At 33.3% G+C, this 18,911-nt stretch overlaps 1 protein-coding gene across 2 annotated transcripts; it reads right to left on the bottom strand.

The window, feature by feature from the left end:
• Positions 1-5,605: 5,605 nt before the first annotated feature.
• Positions 5,606-18,283, bottom strand: LOC141670502 (alpha,alpha-trehalose-phosphate synthase [UDP-forming] 1-like). Of its 2 annotated transcripts, XR_012554574.1 has the most exons (19): positions 17,897-18,282; positions 16,788-17,190; positions 16,476-16,573; positions 15,957-16,345; positions 15,272-15,386; positions 15,071-15,172; positions 13,890-14,040; positions 12,882-12,970; positions 12,292-12,340; positions 11,889-11,995; positions 10,771-10,958; positions 9,047-9,164; positions 8,192-8,368; positions 7,995-8,117; positions 7,816-7,903; positions 7,584-7,714; positions 7,394-7,492; positions 6,426-6,810; positions 5,607-5,933 (listed from the first exon to the last, which is right to left on the bottom strand). XR_012554574.1 is itself a non-coding variant. In XM_074476381.1 (18 exons), exons 1-18 carry the CDS (start codon positions 17,954-17,956, stop codon positions 6,496-6,498), a joined length of 2,802 nt encoding a protein of 933 aa, XP_074332482.1. In that variant the 5' UTR covers positions 17,957-18,283; the 3' UTR covers positions 5,606-6,495. The 2 variants fall into 2 exon arrangements, 1 of the variants encoding a protein (XP_074332482.1); XM_074476381.1 differs by having other exon boundaries at positions 5,606-6,810; positions 17,897-18,283.
• Between the last annotated feature and the right edge of the window lie 628 nt (positions 18,284-18,911).

Raw genomic sequence — 18,911 nt, 5'->3', positions numbered from 1 at the left:
GATCAATCCTACTTGGCAAATAATAATCTAAATGATAAAGACCTTCAATCAACTTCCCAGTAATCAAAATAACCATAGATCGAGAACCATAAAATTCACAATGTGCAGGAAGAAAAATCACACTACCTTCTGCTAGCCACTTGGAAATAAAAAATAAATTATAGCCAAAAGTAGGCACAAACAATACATTCTGCAACTGAAGATTAGGATGGACATCACATGTACCTGTTTGTGTAACTAAGATAGTGATGCCATTTGGCAGTGCCAAGCTGATAGGCTGCACAAGATTTTAAACATTGGTCAACAAATCAAATGAGCAACATATATGATTCATGGCTCCTATATCCACCAACCAAACGTAAGCAGATGTCTCAAAAATAATAAGACCAGCCCGCAAAGTAATTATCATCCCAGCCAAGTGATCTTCTAGACTTCCTGTACTCTTTGTGCTTCCCATAAAAAACTCATCATTTGGCTTATCTGATTTATCTGATTCTGCATTTGATTTATCTGATAAGGAGAAGAACTAGAAGATCCAGTCAAAGCAAAATTAGCTTGTGGCTGTTTAGGAAATGTTCTAAACTGTGATGAGTTGCCTTGTGTTGCAGTATTAATCTCTTTCTTCTTTTTTCCAATTAGGAGGGTAAACGATAATTTGAAGCAATTCTCTTTGTTATGTCCATTGTACTTATAATGTGAGCTTTTAATGACTGGATTAACTGCATTAGGAGTAAAAGACCTCCTAAAACCAGCAACAGGATTAGGAAAATATGTTGTTGCTGCTAAAGTATTAACAAAAGGACTAACAAGGGAAGAAACGGTCTGATGACCTTGGCGGGTCTTTTCATCCTATTTGATAGAGGCATAAATATGTGAAACCGTAGGTAATGGAACCATCATAAGAATTTGACCACGTATTATAATTTTTTTTTTATGAAGTCCCATTAAAAATTGCAGCAGCCTTCTCTCATGGTCTCTTCCAGTCTGAATTTTATGTGCATCAAATACACAATCAACAGTCGGCTCAAGTACATCATACTCATCCCATAAGCCTTTCAGTTTATGAAAATAAACCTCTACCGATTTGTTGCCTTGCTCCAAACTGTGAATATCTTTACACTTGAAAAATTCTATGTCCACTAACACCAGAAAATCTTTCTCTCAATTCATTTCAGACTTCATTGGCAGTGGTTACATAGTTCAATCCATCTGATATCATCAGCAACCGAATTGAGAATCCAGGTTATAACCAAATCGTTTACTCTCTCCCATTGTGCACACAACGGTGAATCTGATTTTGGCTTCGGATAAACTCAATTTACCAAAACAAATTTGTTACGAGCATTTAGAGCAATCTATATAGATCTACTCCAAGATGCATAGTTATCTTGACCAGTGAGTTTTTTAGCAAGTAAAAGCAAGCCTAAATGATCATTCTTATGAAGAAACAAAGGATGTGCATTGCTATCTACTATTATATTATTGTAAAATTGTTATGTAACCTGTTCATGTTCATTATTATCATCAACAACATCATCTGAATGACTATTTGAAGACAAAGCATGAACAACGTTTATAGAAGCATGTTTCAACATGACTGAATGTATATAAACTGTTTGATAAAATGTCAATTTGTTTACGGAAACAAGTCTAATTGACGATTTAACGACCACATCTGATCAAACTATTACGGTTCTATTACTATGAATCGAAGATTCAGAGAACGAATACTCGTGAAAATTGATAAAAAAATGAGAAAACCTGAAAATTAAGGTTTGAAAATGTCGTCAATGGAGATCGTAGATGCTGTAACAATTCAAAATGAATAACGAAGAATACGAAGAAAATGTAGTATCTATCGAATCGTAATTAGTCATGTCTAGCTCTGATACCATAATAGAATTGTAAAATTACAGCTATGAGCATAAAAGAAGTTAGTTACGGAGACGGAGTGGTGAAGAAGAAAGTGAAATATATTTGTAAGCCAATAGCCTTTATAATTGCAACTTTATGTTGTGGATTCAACCTGACCAATGTAGTCATATGCTTTGTTGGACTACTATATGTATTACCTATACTTGGTTGAAGGAGAGAGATAAACTTAATTCGCGGTAACCAGAATTCGAGAGATACAAGAAGACGTAGATACATAATTAATTGGGGGACGGGGTAGGGGAGAGACTAGGAGTGGAATGTAGTGTTTGGTTTATATTTCCAATCTTGAAAAACGTGCCCCTCACGTAGTGAGTAAATAAGTCAGGTTGTGCAGACAATGGGTAATTAGGGCGGTTCCCTCCTAAAAAAAGGTATTTTGGCAATTTCTCATGTTATAAATATTATAACTTTATAAATAGAATATAGTATTTTAATTTGGTATTATACGAGTTTGTACAGATTCAACAAATAAAGTCAATAGTTTTTGGTTGGCTAATTTTTTCTAAAGGTTAAGACCGACTGCCGATTATTTGACAAAATCTCTAGATTTTTTATTTATTTAAGGAATGATACGTAAAATTTTAAATTAATGATTTCTCATGCTCTTAGAAGTATCTCAAATGTTATATATTATATTAGCCGGCTAAATTGACCGGTTATAAATATTTTAATTATGAGTTGTACAAATGCTCTAATAGTTATATATATATATCCAAGTAAAAAATTGATTCAACAAATATAATGTTATATATTTAATACCAGCTAGGAAAAATTATATGAAAATTTGATTCAATAAATATAGTCAATAATAGATGATTATCTAAATTTTTTCCTAAAATATATTGTGTTAGTTGGATTTTTGGAGTAATATAAAAATTTACTTATTACCTATATTACAGATAACATGTGATTGATATGAATTCAATAAATCTAGCAATACAAAACTGAGTTGTATTCTATATAAATCACTTAAACTTTATACCTAGATTAAATGTAAATCACTTAAATCTTCCCCCTAGACCACTTATTTAAATGTACAAAACATATTCAATCACCTCCATTTTAGTGTAAACAACATTAGTGTGCGTATATTTTTCTAAATAAATTTTATTTTTAGATGAAGAGAAAAAGGTAAATATGTGTACCAATTATATATCCTGATATTTTCTAGGCTATACCTAATGTATTTTAAAAACTCCAAGCTTTTACATATATATAAAGTTGACCTAATGTATTTTAACAACTTGTAGCTTTTGCATTATATATAAAGTTGACTATAGGGTGGTTAGTTTTTTTTTCATATATAGTTACAATACACGTACATCCCAGATTTAAACTCATGATCTTGTTATGTCTGCAGGAAGTTAAGAGCTCGTACCACTATGCTAATATACTTATCTATACTATACTATTATAAGTAAAATATAGCATAATTTGTTTGGTTGATTAACACATTTCAAAAACGATTATTAACACTTTTCATAAAAATAAAAAAATATATATAATTAATTTAAAAACACTTTAATTCCATATAATTAAAGGTAAAATTACATATCCTACATAACTATCAACACTGCACATTTCCATCATAGCCAAAACTCTACTAATGCAGCAGAAACATTCCATATATTTCGCATGTTATTAATTAATATATAATAATTCAATTAAGTTACTATTATCAACACCTTCAGTATTCACTAAATTTTTTCTATTTACTTTGTAGGAGACATGTCTACATAGCCGATCTTCATAAAAAAAAGGAGTACACTTACTAAGTGGGAATATATAAATGAATTGTACATCTATACGAATTAAAGGGAAAATGAAAAAGAAATTCAAATATAGTAAACTCAACTGTTGAGAATATATATGCCTTCTATAATACTATAACAACTATAAAAATTGTTAAATGGAGTTTTTAGCATAAAAAAACTAAAACTTTTAAACATAGGATAATTTGGTTGGTTGATTAACACCTTCCAAAAAAGATTATTTAAACTTTCCAAAAAAATAAATATATACATAAAATTAATTTAGAAACACGTTAATTCCGTATAATTAAAGGTAAAATTACATATCCTACAACACTTGCACACTCCCATCATAGCCAAAAATTCTACTAATGGAAGTGTCAGCAGAAACCCTCCATATATTTCGCCTGTTATTAATTAACATGTACACTTACTAAGTGGGGATATATAAACGAAATTTACATCTATACGAATTAAAGGGAAAATGAAAAAGAAATTCAAAGCTTTTAAGAAAATAAAAAATTTAGTTATTAACTTTTTTAATCTCTTAAGATAATATAAATAAAAAATTAATTTTCAATTGGAAATAACACAAAGGCCATTATAGTTGAAAGATAAATAAATTGAAATATATATATATATATATATATATAAAATAAACCATTTAACACTTGACTAGATAACTCGTGATCGCACGGGATTATACGCTAGAATTATATAATTGGATAATTGATAATTATAGTTGTGTTCGGTTAACATGTTGAATTCAAAACTTTAATCGTGAAATAATAATATTTGAATTAACAGTTTGATAGCATTGAATAACAGTGTTTGAAATAACAAGGACGTAAACTGAGAACTTCCCATAAAATTTCTTGGATTTCAGTTTAATTCTTATTAAATTCCATTCTTATACCTTCAATTTCGGTCTAATTTCTCATTCCTCTGGTGTATCCAACGCCTCTTGTATATTTCTCGTAATTAGCGAATGTCGACCATAACTTCAGCCGGTAAGGTTGAATAGATAGCTCTACGTACCTTAGCTTATGGCCTTGCTAGTTGACTAGAAACTAGTTTACGTTGTGAACTGAGTATTTGTAATATTATTATTCATGACTCCATCTAGTGATATGTAAGTCCACTAACGAGATGGGGCTTGCTTGAAATGGACCAGTTGATACAATCCAACTATCCAAGGCGTGCATGAATTCTAAGTTATATACTATATATCCTCCCTCTATCATATACTCATCAACATAGTCGCTAAAAAAACATTTGACCCACATTTTCGCTATATACTCGGTTTTCGATATCTCCGCTATTACGTACATCCAAGATCCACTCTGACGAAATTGTAAAACATACCAACCACAAAATCAAAAGCTATCACAATATTTATAAAAAAGAAATACCAGATTACCCAATATCGTTTCCAATTCAAATGTTGAGTGTTGCGGTGTTATGGTTGTTTTCGCATTAATGAAATGAATCAATCAATCAATTTTGTGGATTAATAAAATAACGCCCCATTTATTTGGAAATATTTTAAAAAAAAATTCGGATTATGTACTGTTGTTCAAAAAGTTCATGTATTGACCATGTATTGATGAATTGTACAACCTCACATTTTCCTTTGATCAAAATCCAAGATGATCAATGTATATATGCTAAGCCCAATCGGGTGGGATACGGGACCAATATTTGATTTATGCAATTTCAAGGATACCATGTATATAGCTTTGTTGAAAACCTTTTTAAACTAGATTTTCAAACTTTTCATCTTACTTGTCTTTTCTCTTTGTAGTACTGTTATGTCATGATTGAACCAAAATAAATTTTTCTTGCACAAGAAAGGCTGTGGTTCCTGACTTAATAGAAAAGGGAATGAAATACACAAATTAATTTTATCTACCAAACTAAAGTCTATTTGTCCTAATTTGATTACATCCCGGATTTCCACAGAGTCACTCTCGTCAAGCAGCCGCACTTATTTCTTGTCGAGATTTATTTAAAAATAAATGCTATTTTTAGCTTTTAATTAAGCAAAATTAGATGAGTAAGATACATACATAGTTTAAAGTGCAAAATGGAATATGTTGAGAAGAAAACTACTCCCAGCACTGCCAACTTGTATTATCATTGTGTTCTAGAATGAGATTAGTTACTCATCAGCTAGCACAGATGATTTGTAGGCTTGCAATATCTATGTATATCTCTTTCCCATGCCTTTCGCTCCCATTCCGAAACCTGTGGAAAACAAGATTATTGCTAAATGATTCATGCCAAAATACGTCGATTTTCTACTAGCTAAGAGTGGACTTCAATCAAATATATTAACGCATGTACCTCAACGTGCCAAGTTAAAAATGACACGAATTAAGACAAAACTACCTAACAACTGATGCAAGATTGAACAGAGAGTGGATTTCAACTCGTACAAGTATTCAGACTGCACAACTCACACACCTCAAGATAGGAGAGTTATCTTTGTTTGACTCCATCGCCAGACTGATTTCAGAAGTTTATTAAATCAAACTTCAGATTATACCCGAAAGTTCAAGGCTAAATGAGATTGTTTTTCAACAAAACATAGCAGTAATTGTCAAAAAGGAACATGTATCATTAACCATTTCAACTATAATGAGTACCACACAACACAACAGAAGCCCGAGTGACCAAGTCTACATATATTTATACCACTTTTCCTATCTTTTGCCAAGTATGGCAGAGATCACTTACCAAAATTCTCATTCTTGACTTTTTAACCCTTCAGATTAGCAGTACTATGAGAAGCAAAGACAATGTATGGCTAGTTATGTAGTGACTCCGCAAGTTCCTTCATAAGAGAGACGACGTCTGCTGATGAATTAAGAAGATATCGGGCACTTGACAGCCTCTTTGGCCCAACCGTACATGAGAAATAATTCTCATTATTAAGATCAAGAACATGTGAAACCTTGCGGATTGCTTGTTTCTTAAGCATTGCAGAACGCCCGTCAGTTCCATTCCCATTCCCCTTGCAACAAATGGTCTTAGAAGCCAATTCATTGACAGGACAGGATGAGGAGATTCTTGTTTTACGTTCTTGACAGTGTGGCTCAAAAAAGGTATAGATATCTTCATCCTGAGTAAAAATTATATAAATAATCAAAAACTAGGTTGTTGTACTTACACATGCATTGACACAAGCCCTTGAATCTGTTCCCTTAACAGTTAACTTTCATACTCTAACAGAATTTAACAATGCAACGTTATCACCGAAGCAGAACATATAATATTTATTCCTCGTTTTTTTAAGAGCATGTGTAGTTCAAGATTGCATCTAAGCAAATGAATATAGAAGAAAAGTCGCTAATTTCATGATCAAAACTGGTGAACGTATTCGGTGTTGCTTTAACAGACATAAGAAATGGTAGTAGTGGTGTAACTTATGCATTAAGAATCCAAAGAGTACATAGCACGGCTCATGTAGTCATATTGTTCATGTAAGTTGATGCCTCTTTTTTGATGTAATTGAGATGTACAGGAATGGAGAAGATTGAACAGGAGGAGCAAAATAAACTTATTTTGTAAATGTTTGACAAACAAAATGTGAATCATGCATCTCATATTTTCACTGTCATTTTACATTTTCTTACTCAAGAGCTTGTTATACCTGAATTGGTCAAATGAAGAGAAAAATGATATAGTTGAAAGAGAACATATACCTTCGGCAAAAAGTGGCCGATACAGAAGACAAAGTCTACAGGAGATTTAAAATCATTGTGACGAATAATATCTTCCATTATACGCTCAATAGCTGCACCCTGATTAAAGAAATGGAGATGCATAATCATTCAATTCTACCACATTTTATGCAACAGGAACAAAGATTTAAAAAATAACAAAGACATGCACCTTGGTTACCCCAGATGCCCGGACCTCAACTGAGCGGCCACCTTGAACTACATCAACAGAAGCATTCGAGATGGGACCTGTCCACAAATGCTGCAATATATCTATTGCTTGTTTCCTCCCAAACTCATAATCTACAGTGGCCATGAATTTTGGGAAATGCAAGCAAGATTACTAGATCAGAGTAATTAAATTATATTATTGCTTATAAAAGTGATAAGTGTAGGAAAGTTACCTGCGTACTTGTAGTTCCAAAGAACTGAAGTCTCACGGAGCTCGACGTAAGAACGGGGCGTCCTCACAGTGAAATACTCGAAAACATTCTGGATTGATGTACAAGAACCTTAACTTTTAGTTTTATCAACATAAATATAGACAAGTCATTTGTGAAATTAAAAGTACTATAAAATGCACCTTAACACTGTCAACCCAGTCCCTGTGAAAATTTTCTGGCATTGTAATAATCCATTCTCCCTGAGTAGAACGTAAAAACATGCCATGCTCTGCTGCCAACCACATATTATATTCTCCAAAAATCTGCGGGAGTAATCAGTCAACATATGAAAGTAGATTTGCTAAAGCTTAGGGATATTGTGGTAAAATAAGATTACCTTGTCTAAAACATTCCTTTCACTTCCACTAAAAACTACAACAGTAGTCCTCGGATCATTGCATAACTTCTTTAGTGGATCTTTAATATCCGGATGCAACTGATGCTGCATTTCTGTGAACTGGTCTATTCTTCTACCATGAGCATCTAGTGGTTCAGTAAGTGTTGCATAGAAACCCTGTATAGAGCATGTTGTACATTAGAAAAACACAGAAATCTAGTGGTTCAGTAAGTGTTGCATTGAACCCCTGTATAAAGCATGTTACACAGTAGAAAAACGCAAACAAATCCAAGTGTAACCAAATTGTCCTTTCCTAAAATACACTTGAGAGCAGCTTCCTCCAGACTTACTGGGTAGAACTAGCAAGTCGATTGTACATGTATCACCGTACTTCTTGGTTATGACATAATTAAAACTCTCTTCAACATTATCCCAGGAATGATCACTATTTATAATCATGATAAAGAAGAAATAATGAAACACCATAGTACCTCATTTTAATTACCCTGGGCACTTTATGACGCTAAATTTATAAACATACAATATATTTAAATATTTTTGGTTTGTGAAGAATTTTTTCCCATCTCAGTCAGTTAAAATGTCTGCACAATGAGAGTTCTCTCTCTCTACACATAGGCACCATGACAACACCAAATGACTGCAGATCTTTTATAGCAAGACGTGCACTGATTCTATGAATCCTTATCGGGTAAGGTTTAATTCTTATTAAAGTTAAACAAGAAAGTTAAACCACAATGTGTTTGGATGGAAGATGAACAAGGAGCTTCAACAATTTCAATGCTAAACAGTAAATCTACATTCCTTTAAAAGTTAAACAGAGGCGAGATTGAATACCAGGATCAGTAACCGATGATTTGATTGTGAAAAACTTTCACATGCATCCCTACTTGGAAGTGATGGTGGAATTTGTTTTGTTCTTATCTGAGCTTCATTGGCAGTTTCATTGAATTCCCTATACAGAAGAAAAGTAGGATTAAGGCGCATATAAGGAAAAACGTACAAGGGGAAGGTCATCTTTATATGATAAGAAAAAAACACATGTAGGGAAATTTAATGATGTAATATCTTCATACAAAGAGTTGACAATTTTTCAAGCACAATTGCACAAGTTCTAAACTGCATTACTAACATAAGCTGCTGAGTAAGTCAATGTTACCTTCATCTAACAGAAGGTAACATGGAATTTTGGTGAGAGGCCTTAGTGACCCGAAAAAAACATGTATATATCTATTTTCTTTCTTCAATCCTGGAATTCACTTCATTTCAGGAATCACCTATTCTCGTCAACAAGACAACTCCATGTCAAGTTCCAGCAAATGATTCTGTATACTGGCATATAAGGTAGCACGCGATCTCTTTTCCTTTCTATCAGATATCTTAATGTATCAGACCTGTTAGATCTCAGGAACAAAATTTTCAAGCGGATGCACCATCCACATAAAACCATCTTCCCCAGTGTTAGAGCTTAGTTCTGAATTCCTCTAACATACAAGTTCTACGAACACAGGTTTGAACTCCTGTATACTTCCAATCAATAAAGACAACCTATCTAAGCATTAGATCATCACTGGTCTCAGTTAACTTCTTCATGCACTGAGATAAAGTTTCACATTTCTGTCTTTCAGTAAGCATCAGAGAAGAGGAGGAACATTGCTAAAAAAGGAATAAAAACAGGGCAGATTCAGACCCAAATGCTTACTTAGAACTAATTTGGAAAGAGAGGGGTAAAGTAGGGGTCTCAGATAAGAAGACCCTCCATAGAAAAATCTGACTGAAAATTAATTAAGCAGCATGTCCCTGATATTTCAGTATAAAGATTGGAGCTGACTATTGTGAACATCACAAGGAAAACCCACAGATAGGGTTATCCTCATCTGAATTTTGAAGATCAGAATTTGTTCCTATGCATTGCATCATTTGTAATCACAATTATCTTTAATTAGGAAGGAAAAGAAATAAACCAAGTGGAACAGTTAGTGTTACTAACACATATTCAGCTTAGGGCCAGTCCACACATACTCGGATTTGGGCACATAACATAAGGGAGTTACTCGAGGTTATATTTTAGATAAGTCTTCCTCGATCTTCCAGTTTGGGACTTGGGTTGCACCACAACAGTAATCAGATCATTCGCAGTTGAACTAGAGAAAGACATCAAAAAGATACCAGGAGAATTACAGTATAGAAATGCTGGAGTCTGAAAGTTTGTTTATTAGTTTTTCATCATTTGCTCTCATCACTTAAAGGGCAGCTTATCAGAAGCTTATAATCTGATAAAAATATAATCTTATGTGAAACTATATTATTTTACACATGGCCCTTGTGGTGAGAATCCCTCCAATTTATTGTATAACCAACTCTAAACCTCCAGGTTAAGACAATCTCTTTCTTTCATGTTACTTGTTAGGAGAGAATAATTTTCAAATAATTTCATTTATTTCAGATTCCAAATGAACCAAGAACATAACACGGAATACAATATCATTAAATTATAAGTTAAATGTATCTCAAGACCAGTTTTTTCTATTATGCTACATTATAACATGAACTGCATGTACCTCAAAAAGTTTTCAGCCCATTCTTGGGATGTATGAGTGATAACATGCTTGAAGTTGTAGTAATGCCGTTTCTCCCTTTCATCATCTTCCATTTTTAAAGCGCCATTAATTGAAGCAGCAACTTCACTAATGTTCCAAGGGTTTACCAAAATCGCTCCGGAACCAAGAGACTGTGCTGCACCTGCAAACTAAAGAAGTAGGAGATGTAATTTGTGTCCTAATTTCAATGAAAGGAAACGCATGAGAAAGATTACTAGAGAATTACTTTCCCTGATTATTTTGCTAAAGTTCTTAGGAATCATAAAGCTAAACAAAGAAAGCTAACAGTAATAACACTTTCCTCAATACCACTGAACCACAATATCATTACAACTGTCAAACAATGCGACGAAGTGAAAGTTTGATCTTCGAATACTAAGAAATTACATTACATACACCTCAAAAAATGAACTAACCAGAAATACTAATTACTCCCAATAGTGCACCTCATGCTACACCATGGTAGTTTTATCTCAAAACGCCTGTACTGAAATTTAGCTCAAGGAGTAAAAATTGGGATATAATCAATAATTCCCAGCTTTGTGTCTTGGATTTGCAATTTGAAACTCAGTTTTGGGTCTTAGGTATGCAATTTGGAAGCTCATTTTGGGTCTTGGATATGCAACATGCTTACATGCATGACGATTGTGGCCTCCACAATGCGCAAGTTGGCAATATATGAAGATCTCCCGGTCCATGTTTTTTGTTTTCAAGGATTTACACAGAGGAAGGATGTAGTTAATTAAGGATGAGTAATACTTCCATCATTTTCTTTAATGGTATTTCTTTGGCTAATATTAATGGATACTCTTAGAAGGATCCCTTAAATGCAGCTATGCAGGTTGCTTTATGTTATCCCTTTCATTAGGTTCAAATTTAATTACAGGTTTAGAGTATATTCAGCAACAGTCGACTAAATTATATATATGCATATTTTTAGGGTAACTCATCAGAGAATCTGTCTACTGTCTTAGGTTTCGTTAAATAACAAAGTCAAGTAAAAAATTCAAAATATTGCTTATTATTAAAAATGAAATAACTATAACATCATAGTAAGGAGAAGGCACAAACTTAGTTACCTCACTAAGAATTAAAACACCTTTCTTTGAAGCTTGGGCTTGGCAGGCAATAAACTCATAGCTGACAAGATTCATTCCATCTCTCAAGGACGTAACCAGTGCTACATCTAAGCAGCAACGAAACATTAGAAAGTGAGACAACAAAACACTATCAATTTCAAGCTGATATATAAAACTCTTAATAGGAAGGTAGATTCAGTGCATATCATCAAATAGTCTACAGCTATCAGTGAAAATAGATCAAAGAAAAGGAAACTGTACTAATGACAGTAATCTAAAAGATCTGAACCCATTCTGCATATCATTTGGAATCCAAAATTTCACCACTCCATCTCAATGAATCAACAAGATTTTCATATATAATAATGATCAATTACATGAGGATTAAGGCTGAAACAGTTACCAGTTATGGCGTAGAGTGCACATAATTTTTTAAAGTCAAGGCGTGTATCCTGTAAATAAGCAAGAAATAACTTTTCAAGTCATTGAAATATTCATTTACATTATTAACTTTTTCAGAAAAAAATTGAAAGTACTTGACATGCAGCCATAAAGTAAATTTGCATCCTCATAATACTAACAGACAAAATGAGCTGCACAATCTATTGTTTCCATGACATACCAGGAAACATGTGAACTTTAATAAAAATAGGAATAACTTGTCACACGTAATATTCGGAAACACAAAGGTAGACAGGAAGCTTCTATTATCACTCTTTACTCCTGAAATGTAGTAAACTTAACCATATGTCAATTTCTAGTTTAACAGTGACAAGTAATGATTCGTTTCCATTCTAGTGAATTTATAAGCCCAAAAACACAAGCTTAGTCAAATAAGTAACTTTAGCCACAGTTTAACATTGTGTTAATACACAATCATTATATTATTAACAACAATTAAAAATACTGAACATCACTATAAACGAAGACTTATGTTTGCAGAGTAACTCAAGCTTAATTGTAGGAAATTTCCAGTGGGGTGAAAAGACAAACCAAGTGATGAATTGGAACATTCGTAAGCGTTCCAAATTTTCCATTTATGCGTCCAACTATTTCATGAACTTGGCGTGCAAGCTTTCGATCTGTCAAAACCAATGAACACGAAATACGCAAGCTTGCATCAACAAACTAACAAAAAAACATTACAAGGACACAACCTTGGAATTTTTTAGAAATAAACATTCATCAAAGATTTAATTTTACAATTCAATAGACATGATAATAAGAGAGATTTATGTTCCAGAAAAAACTTTAAAGGAAAGAAAGCATCATAAGAAAGAATCATATATTAATTAATCTAATAATCCTAGCTATGGCAATAATGATTTATTTCAACTCATTTTTTCAATGAGACTGAATGCCAAGTCAGCATGCTGCATAATCTTCAAATATATTAGACTTTCTATTTAAAATAGAATTAACTTGTTTTCCTATTGAATCCAACCTTTTTGAAATCCCCTTCAACCAATCTGCCGAGCAAACAATTGTGAAGTCCAAATCTTTAATTCTAATTTCCTATAAAGTCAACACGTTTCGTAGGTATTAAAGCTAAGTTGGGGATATGATCATTCACATTGAGTGGCATGAAACATGGTTAAGTTTATTCTTCTGGAAGAAAGTATCTTCAGGCCTTGATCTCTTCATTAAACCAACCTCAAAATGCATAGCTTACTATCTGATTGTCAATCAACATCCATTCCTCAAATAACTTCTCTAAAACAAAATGAATAAACTATTTATGGAACTTATTGAACTCCACTTAGTCAATTCGTTGCTCCATTAATTTTTTTTTCACATTCAAACGTCCAAAGATGAATTTTAAAAGCTATACTTAACATGCAATGTATGCCTGGTAGACTTTATCCGGCTAAACCAGGAGAAAAAGTGTTAAGAGCTCCTATGAAGGACTGAGTTTGTGAATATGCATATTGTACCACATTCTAATTAGTAAAATGCAAATCATAAAAATAAGCAAAAACCAGGTAATGATCAAGAGCTTACACTCAGGAACATCTGTCCTTGTGGGAACAGCAATTTGTATCAAAACTACTTGATCATGCCAATCTGGATGTTCTTCCAGGAACTTTTCAAATGCCAAAATCTTCTGAGGAATGCCTTTAATCGTATCAAGACGATCAACTCCCAGCATTACCTTTCCATGACAATCAATGTGAGTCACCGGAATATATTACCATTTAACTAATAAAACATCAAAATAATTGTAAAAAAGTTAGTTGACAATTAAAAATAGTTTAGGCATACACCCGGGGGGAAGGTGGTAGTAAGGGAATAATAATTGTAGCCGATGGGGAAATTCCACCCCATAAGTAGGAATCTCCTCTAGAATCCTGCACAATGGACAGTTAAGTGCTACACCACCCAGAATTGAGCTGACTGAATAAGCCTATGATGTCAAAAAAAACCCGGTGTGGTGTAACATTTTATGTGCTGGTGTGAGGGGTGTGATTGGCTCGGGAAAGCCTGTTACACAATCAAATCTACTGTGATGTTGAGGCTGCCAGAAAAGCCAAATCAGAGCCTTTTTTGTTGGATTAGACCATGCTTTTAGAAAATTGTCAAGTGCTTGACTAGCAGCTAGAAAATTACTTACTGACACGACAGCAAAAAGTACACACGACAGCAAAAAGTACAGATACAGATGAAAGCATATTGGGCATCGCAGCCCTGTGTCAGAATACCTGGCCCCATTTGGCAGCTTACCTATGTGCGCTGGACATAACTGTCTCCTATTTATACATCTCATTGTGTGACATAGTATTATTGATTCCTCCTATACTGATTCTATCATGTATGAGTTCTATAGATTGGATTTCCCTAGTTTAAGAAAATAGCTGAAAGCGATATCTATGCACTTGAAATTATTACATGGAACCTAAAAAATATAAATATTAACAAGAATATGTTAAAGAAAAGTTCTGTAGCAAAAAAAGAAAGAAAGTTAAGTTGCATGAAAAATTTATTAGTCTCGGTGGAATGCAACAGCAAAGAATATTCAGACAATAATATGTAACAGTTCCAGAAGTATGAAAAAAATTAGAAAGCACTATACAAGTATACTGAACAGTTTGAAGGCAATACAATTTCTTCAAATTTGAAAGTAATGTAGCTTGATTTAGAAAATATTAAATTGATAACCATCTTGACTAAAATTAATCACTAACCTTGCGACCAGAGAATTTTTCTTTTAGATCTTTGATATCCATCTGCACTTCTGGGAGTTCAAGAGCTTTAATGAATCGACTGGGATCAATCCCAATGGGATACTGTGTTTGAAATTTCATAGTTAATGTTATTACATAATAATATTGTATTAGTATCTCAAAAATAATACGTCAAAAGAATACAAGTAAACAGGTGCATACCGCAGCCACTCTTGTAATCTTCCCTTGATCCTCCACTCCCTCAGGTGTGCCTTCAAGCCCAAGAATCCTAGTACAAGCACTTACAAAATGCCTCGCATAGTCATAAGTGTGAAATCTGAGAGACAAAGAGTAAATCAAATTCTTTTGCAAGTGTGTCGCTAATTTGTCAAATAATATATGTACAGTTAAATGCAATTAGAACCATGGCTCATTGTAAGTTATATTACAAGCTTATTAAAAGTTTTGTTAGCAACGTTATTTTTCAAGAATGATGTTTAAAATATCTAATTTTACAAATATGACATTATGATATGGTGATTTCTTGGGTCTAGAAACTATTTATTGATATTCACTGTTCTAATGTTATGAAAGAAACTAAGAAATATTACTTTAAATGATGAAGAAAAAACAATAGTAACAATGAAATTCCTTTTCGTAGATGAGGCCAAGGATTGAACATGGCAATTTTCTACTCCTCCCTTAATAATTAACCTCAAAGCCTTAAAACCCTATCACAGTTAACCAGATTAAGCTTGAGACTTATGAGTAATGACATATCAAACAATATTAGACCCATAAGCTTCTCCAGCACTGTATGTCTTATACAGACTCCTTTCCATATTATTAAAATAAAAGACTTTTATGGAAAATAAAATTGATATAAACATGATATTTCGAGATATACCCAACTAAATCAGCAGCTAGTACTGATTTTAGTAACTCTGACCGAGATGGAAGCATCCGGTGAATCTCTGAAGAAGGAAAAGGTGTGTGAAGGAACCATCCAACTTTCATTTTTCTGTCATGCTCCTTGAGGTATTGGGGAAGAAACATCAGATGGTAATCATGGCACCAGACAACATCGCCTTCCTCATAATGTTCATTGACCACATCTGCAAACATTTGGTTGGCTCTCTTATATGCATCGAACTGGGACTGGAAACTACGGGTTGTGGCAAGACGATTTTCTTGTGGAAGGCCAAGATAATGAAAAAGTGGCCACAAGATGTTGTTACAGTAGCCATTATAATATTGATGAAAAGTCTCTTCATCAAGGAAAACTGGAATACATTTCTGCAATATAAGAGAATTTAAGAGTAGATAAATAACATCAGCTGCTACCAAAGCAGTAACATTACATAGTAAATTTGTGTACACTCTTAAACAAATTAGAAAAATGGTATGAGACTTGATGATAAAAAACCTTTTCCGCAAGAGCATTAGTAAGTGATCTTTGTCCAAATTCATCAGGTACATTCACCCCAGCCCATCCTATCCATTTCGGTTCAAGTTCATCAATGCCTACATTAAAATTTTGCAACATCTTTCAGCATGCTCAATGGTCCTCAAAATTTTATTCATGCATAGTGAATACAGAATGACACAAGTAATACAGAAAATATTAACTTTGACCTTAAGGTGAAAATAATATTATAAACAGCAGTAGTATTATAGACAAGAAAGAACTGATGTAAAATTTTATGATCATACAGATGTAAACTGAATGGACACTTACCCAGAAGTGCACTGACTAGTCCCCCTACACTATCTTCTAGTGTCCATGAGTCTTTCCCTGTCCTCTTTGCATTTACAGGTAGCCTATTTGCAACCACCAATAAACGTTGTTTTGGCAGCCTTCTCTTTTGTGTATTCTGTCTATAGACATTAAGAACTCCTGCCTCTGTGATTCCATCCGACGACTGTTCATTATCGAGGCCCTCCCCACCAACTAAATTTTGGCTGTCCTCGACAGTGCCATTATCCCCTTTAAAATCTTTCCCTTCTTCCTCATTTGCATTGAGTGACCTGTTGGATTTCTTGAGTTCTTTTTCTCTCAAAAGCCTCTCCAGTCTAGTCCTCATCATGGCAGAACTGTGATCATAGTTTTCAGAAGACATATCTCCAGTCTGCAATTCCGTCTGCATATTGTGATAGATTGCATGTGAGTTAGTGCCTCCCATGGACAGTTTGTCACATACTAATTGCTCGGATTTAGTACGATGCTATATGGTACAGAACTTTTTGGAAGCAAGTGCTTCCATAAGTGACCACTGTTCAGAACTACATAACGAGAACTTAAGTTAATTTTCATTTGAAGGGCAGCTTATATATGTCTCGAGCTCAAAAAAGGAAAACTCATTAAGTTCGCTGTCAACAAAGGTCTCTATCTGCAACTTTTTGATATGCAATCTCAAAATCAATCAGCAACAGATCCATAATACATAAAACCACTTTCATCAACTTATCAATCAAAAGGGTCACTTTCATTCTACTTGCACTAACATATATATTAGCCATAATATTACACTATACACTTCCACACTGGTAAATCAGCATCCTTTCAGTAAAGCGCCATTCGAAAATCACAAACTGAAGTTTCAGTAAACAGAATGGTGATAATTATCCAGTCCTGAGAAACTAAAACAATCTGATACTACTACTATTCATCAATAAAACCCTAAAAACAGAAAACTTCATACAATTAATTACAAAGAGTAAAAACACTAAATATAATACCTTAAAAAAATCACAATCCATTAAATGCAGTATCATAAATTGACTAAAATCAAAAGGAGTAATAATCAAAAGGATAACTAAAACTCATACAAAAAGCACAAAAATTACCAAATCTTTTTGTAAAGTGGCGATTTCTTCACAAGACTTGACCCTGATCATATCAGTCATAAAGAGAGAGAGAGAGGCCTAGAGTGAGAAAGTTAAAGCAAATTGTGAAGAAGGCCAAGCAAGGGTTATGTATATATACAAGTAGGGGAAATTAATAGGGGGCAGTAGGAGGGTTTTTTGGGTGAGTATGGATAGACACAAATCTTTTGAAGCAAACACACATGATGACAAGTTAGTATCCATAATTAGAAAAGAGAAAGAAAGAAAGTTGGGAATGTATATAGTGATGAAATAAAGAAAGAAATTTGTGTGGAGAGGTTGAGAAAGAACCAAAGGGAGTTACAACTCATTACACCATACACCTCAAAGATTTTACTTAGAGATGGACACTATACACTTTCTTGCCATGCAGACGCCTCTGCAGCGTATCTTTGTGTGTACGTGTGGCACCGCCTCCAAAACGCAACTCACTAGTTTTTAGGGGCTCATTTTTCTTGCTTATCGGATTGCATTTTTTTACAATCTTTTTTATTTAGGGTAAGAGATCGAAGACTTGCGAAAATTCGAGAGACATAAAAGAGCAAATTCTACTGATAGTTTATTAACGATTTGGATACCAAGTGTGAAATTAAATTGATAGAATTAAATCAAGTGTAGCAAGGTTAATTACATTGATATTTCCTTGTCTATATTAGAGGATCGAAAAAAAATTAATCCCTTCTTTTCCAATTTTTCAAAATTTATAATCGAAATAATGAGGATGAAATTTAAAAATATTTTTGCAAAAGAAAAAAATTATAATCTACAAGTGACAATGTTATTTATACTGAACCTTCAAATTAGATTTATATAAATGAATTAGATTTACTTGGTTATAAATGTACGGATTTTTTTAATTGTATATAATTTTTTAATTTAATTTTAACTAAAAATTTTGAGATATAAAATTTAATTTTTTTTATGTTAGTCTTGTTTTTTGAACTACCATAATAACTCGTGCGATACACCGGTCATT

This window comes from Apium graveolens, chromosome 7 (genome assembly GCF_009905375.1).
Source record: "Apium graveolens cultivar Ventura chromosome 7, ASM990537v1, whole genome shotgun sequence".
NCBI classification, from domain to species: Eukaryota; Viridiplantae; Streptophyta; class Magnoliopsida; order Apiales; family Apiaceae; genus Apium; species Apium graveolens.
This window is presented reverse-complemented; position numbering and strand designations above follow the sequence as displayed.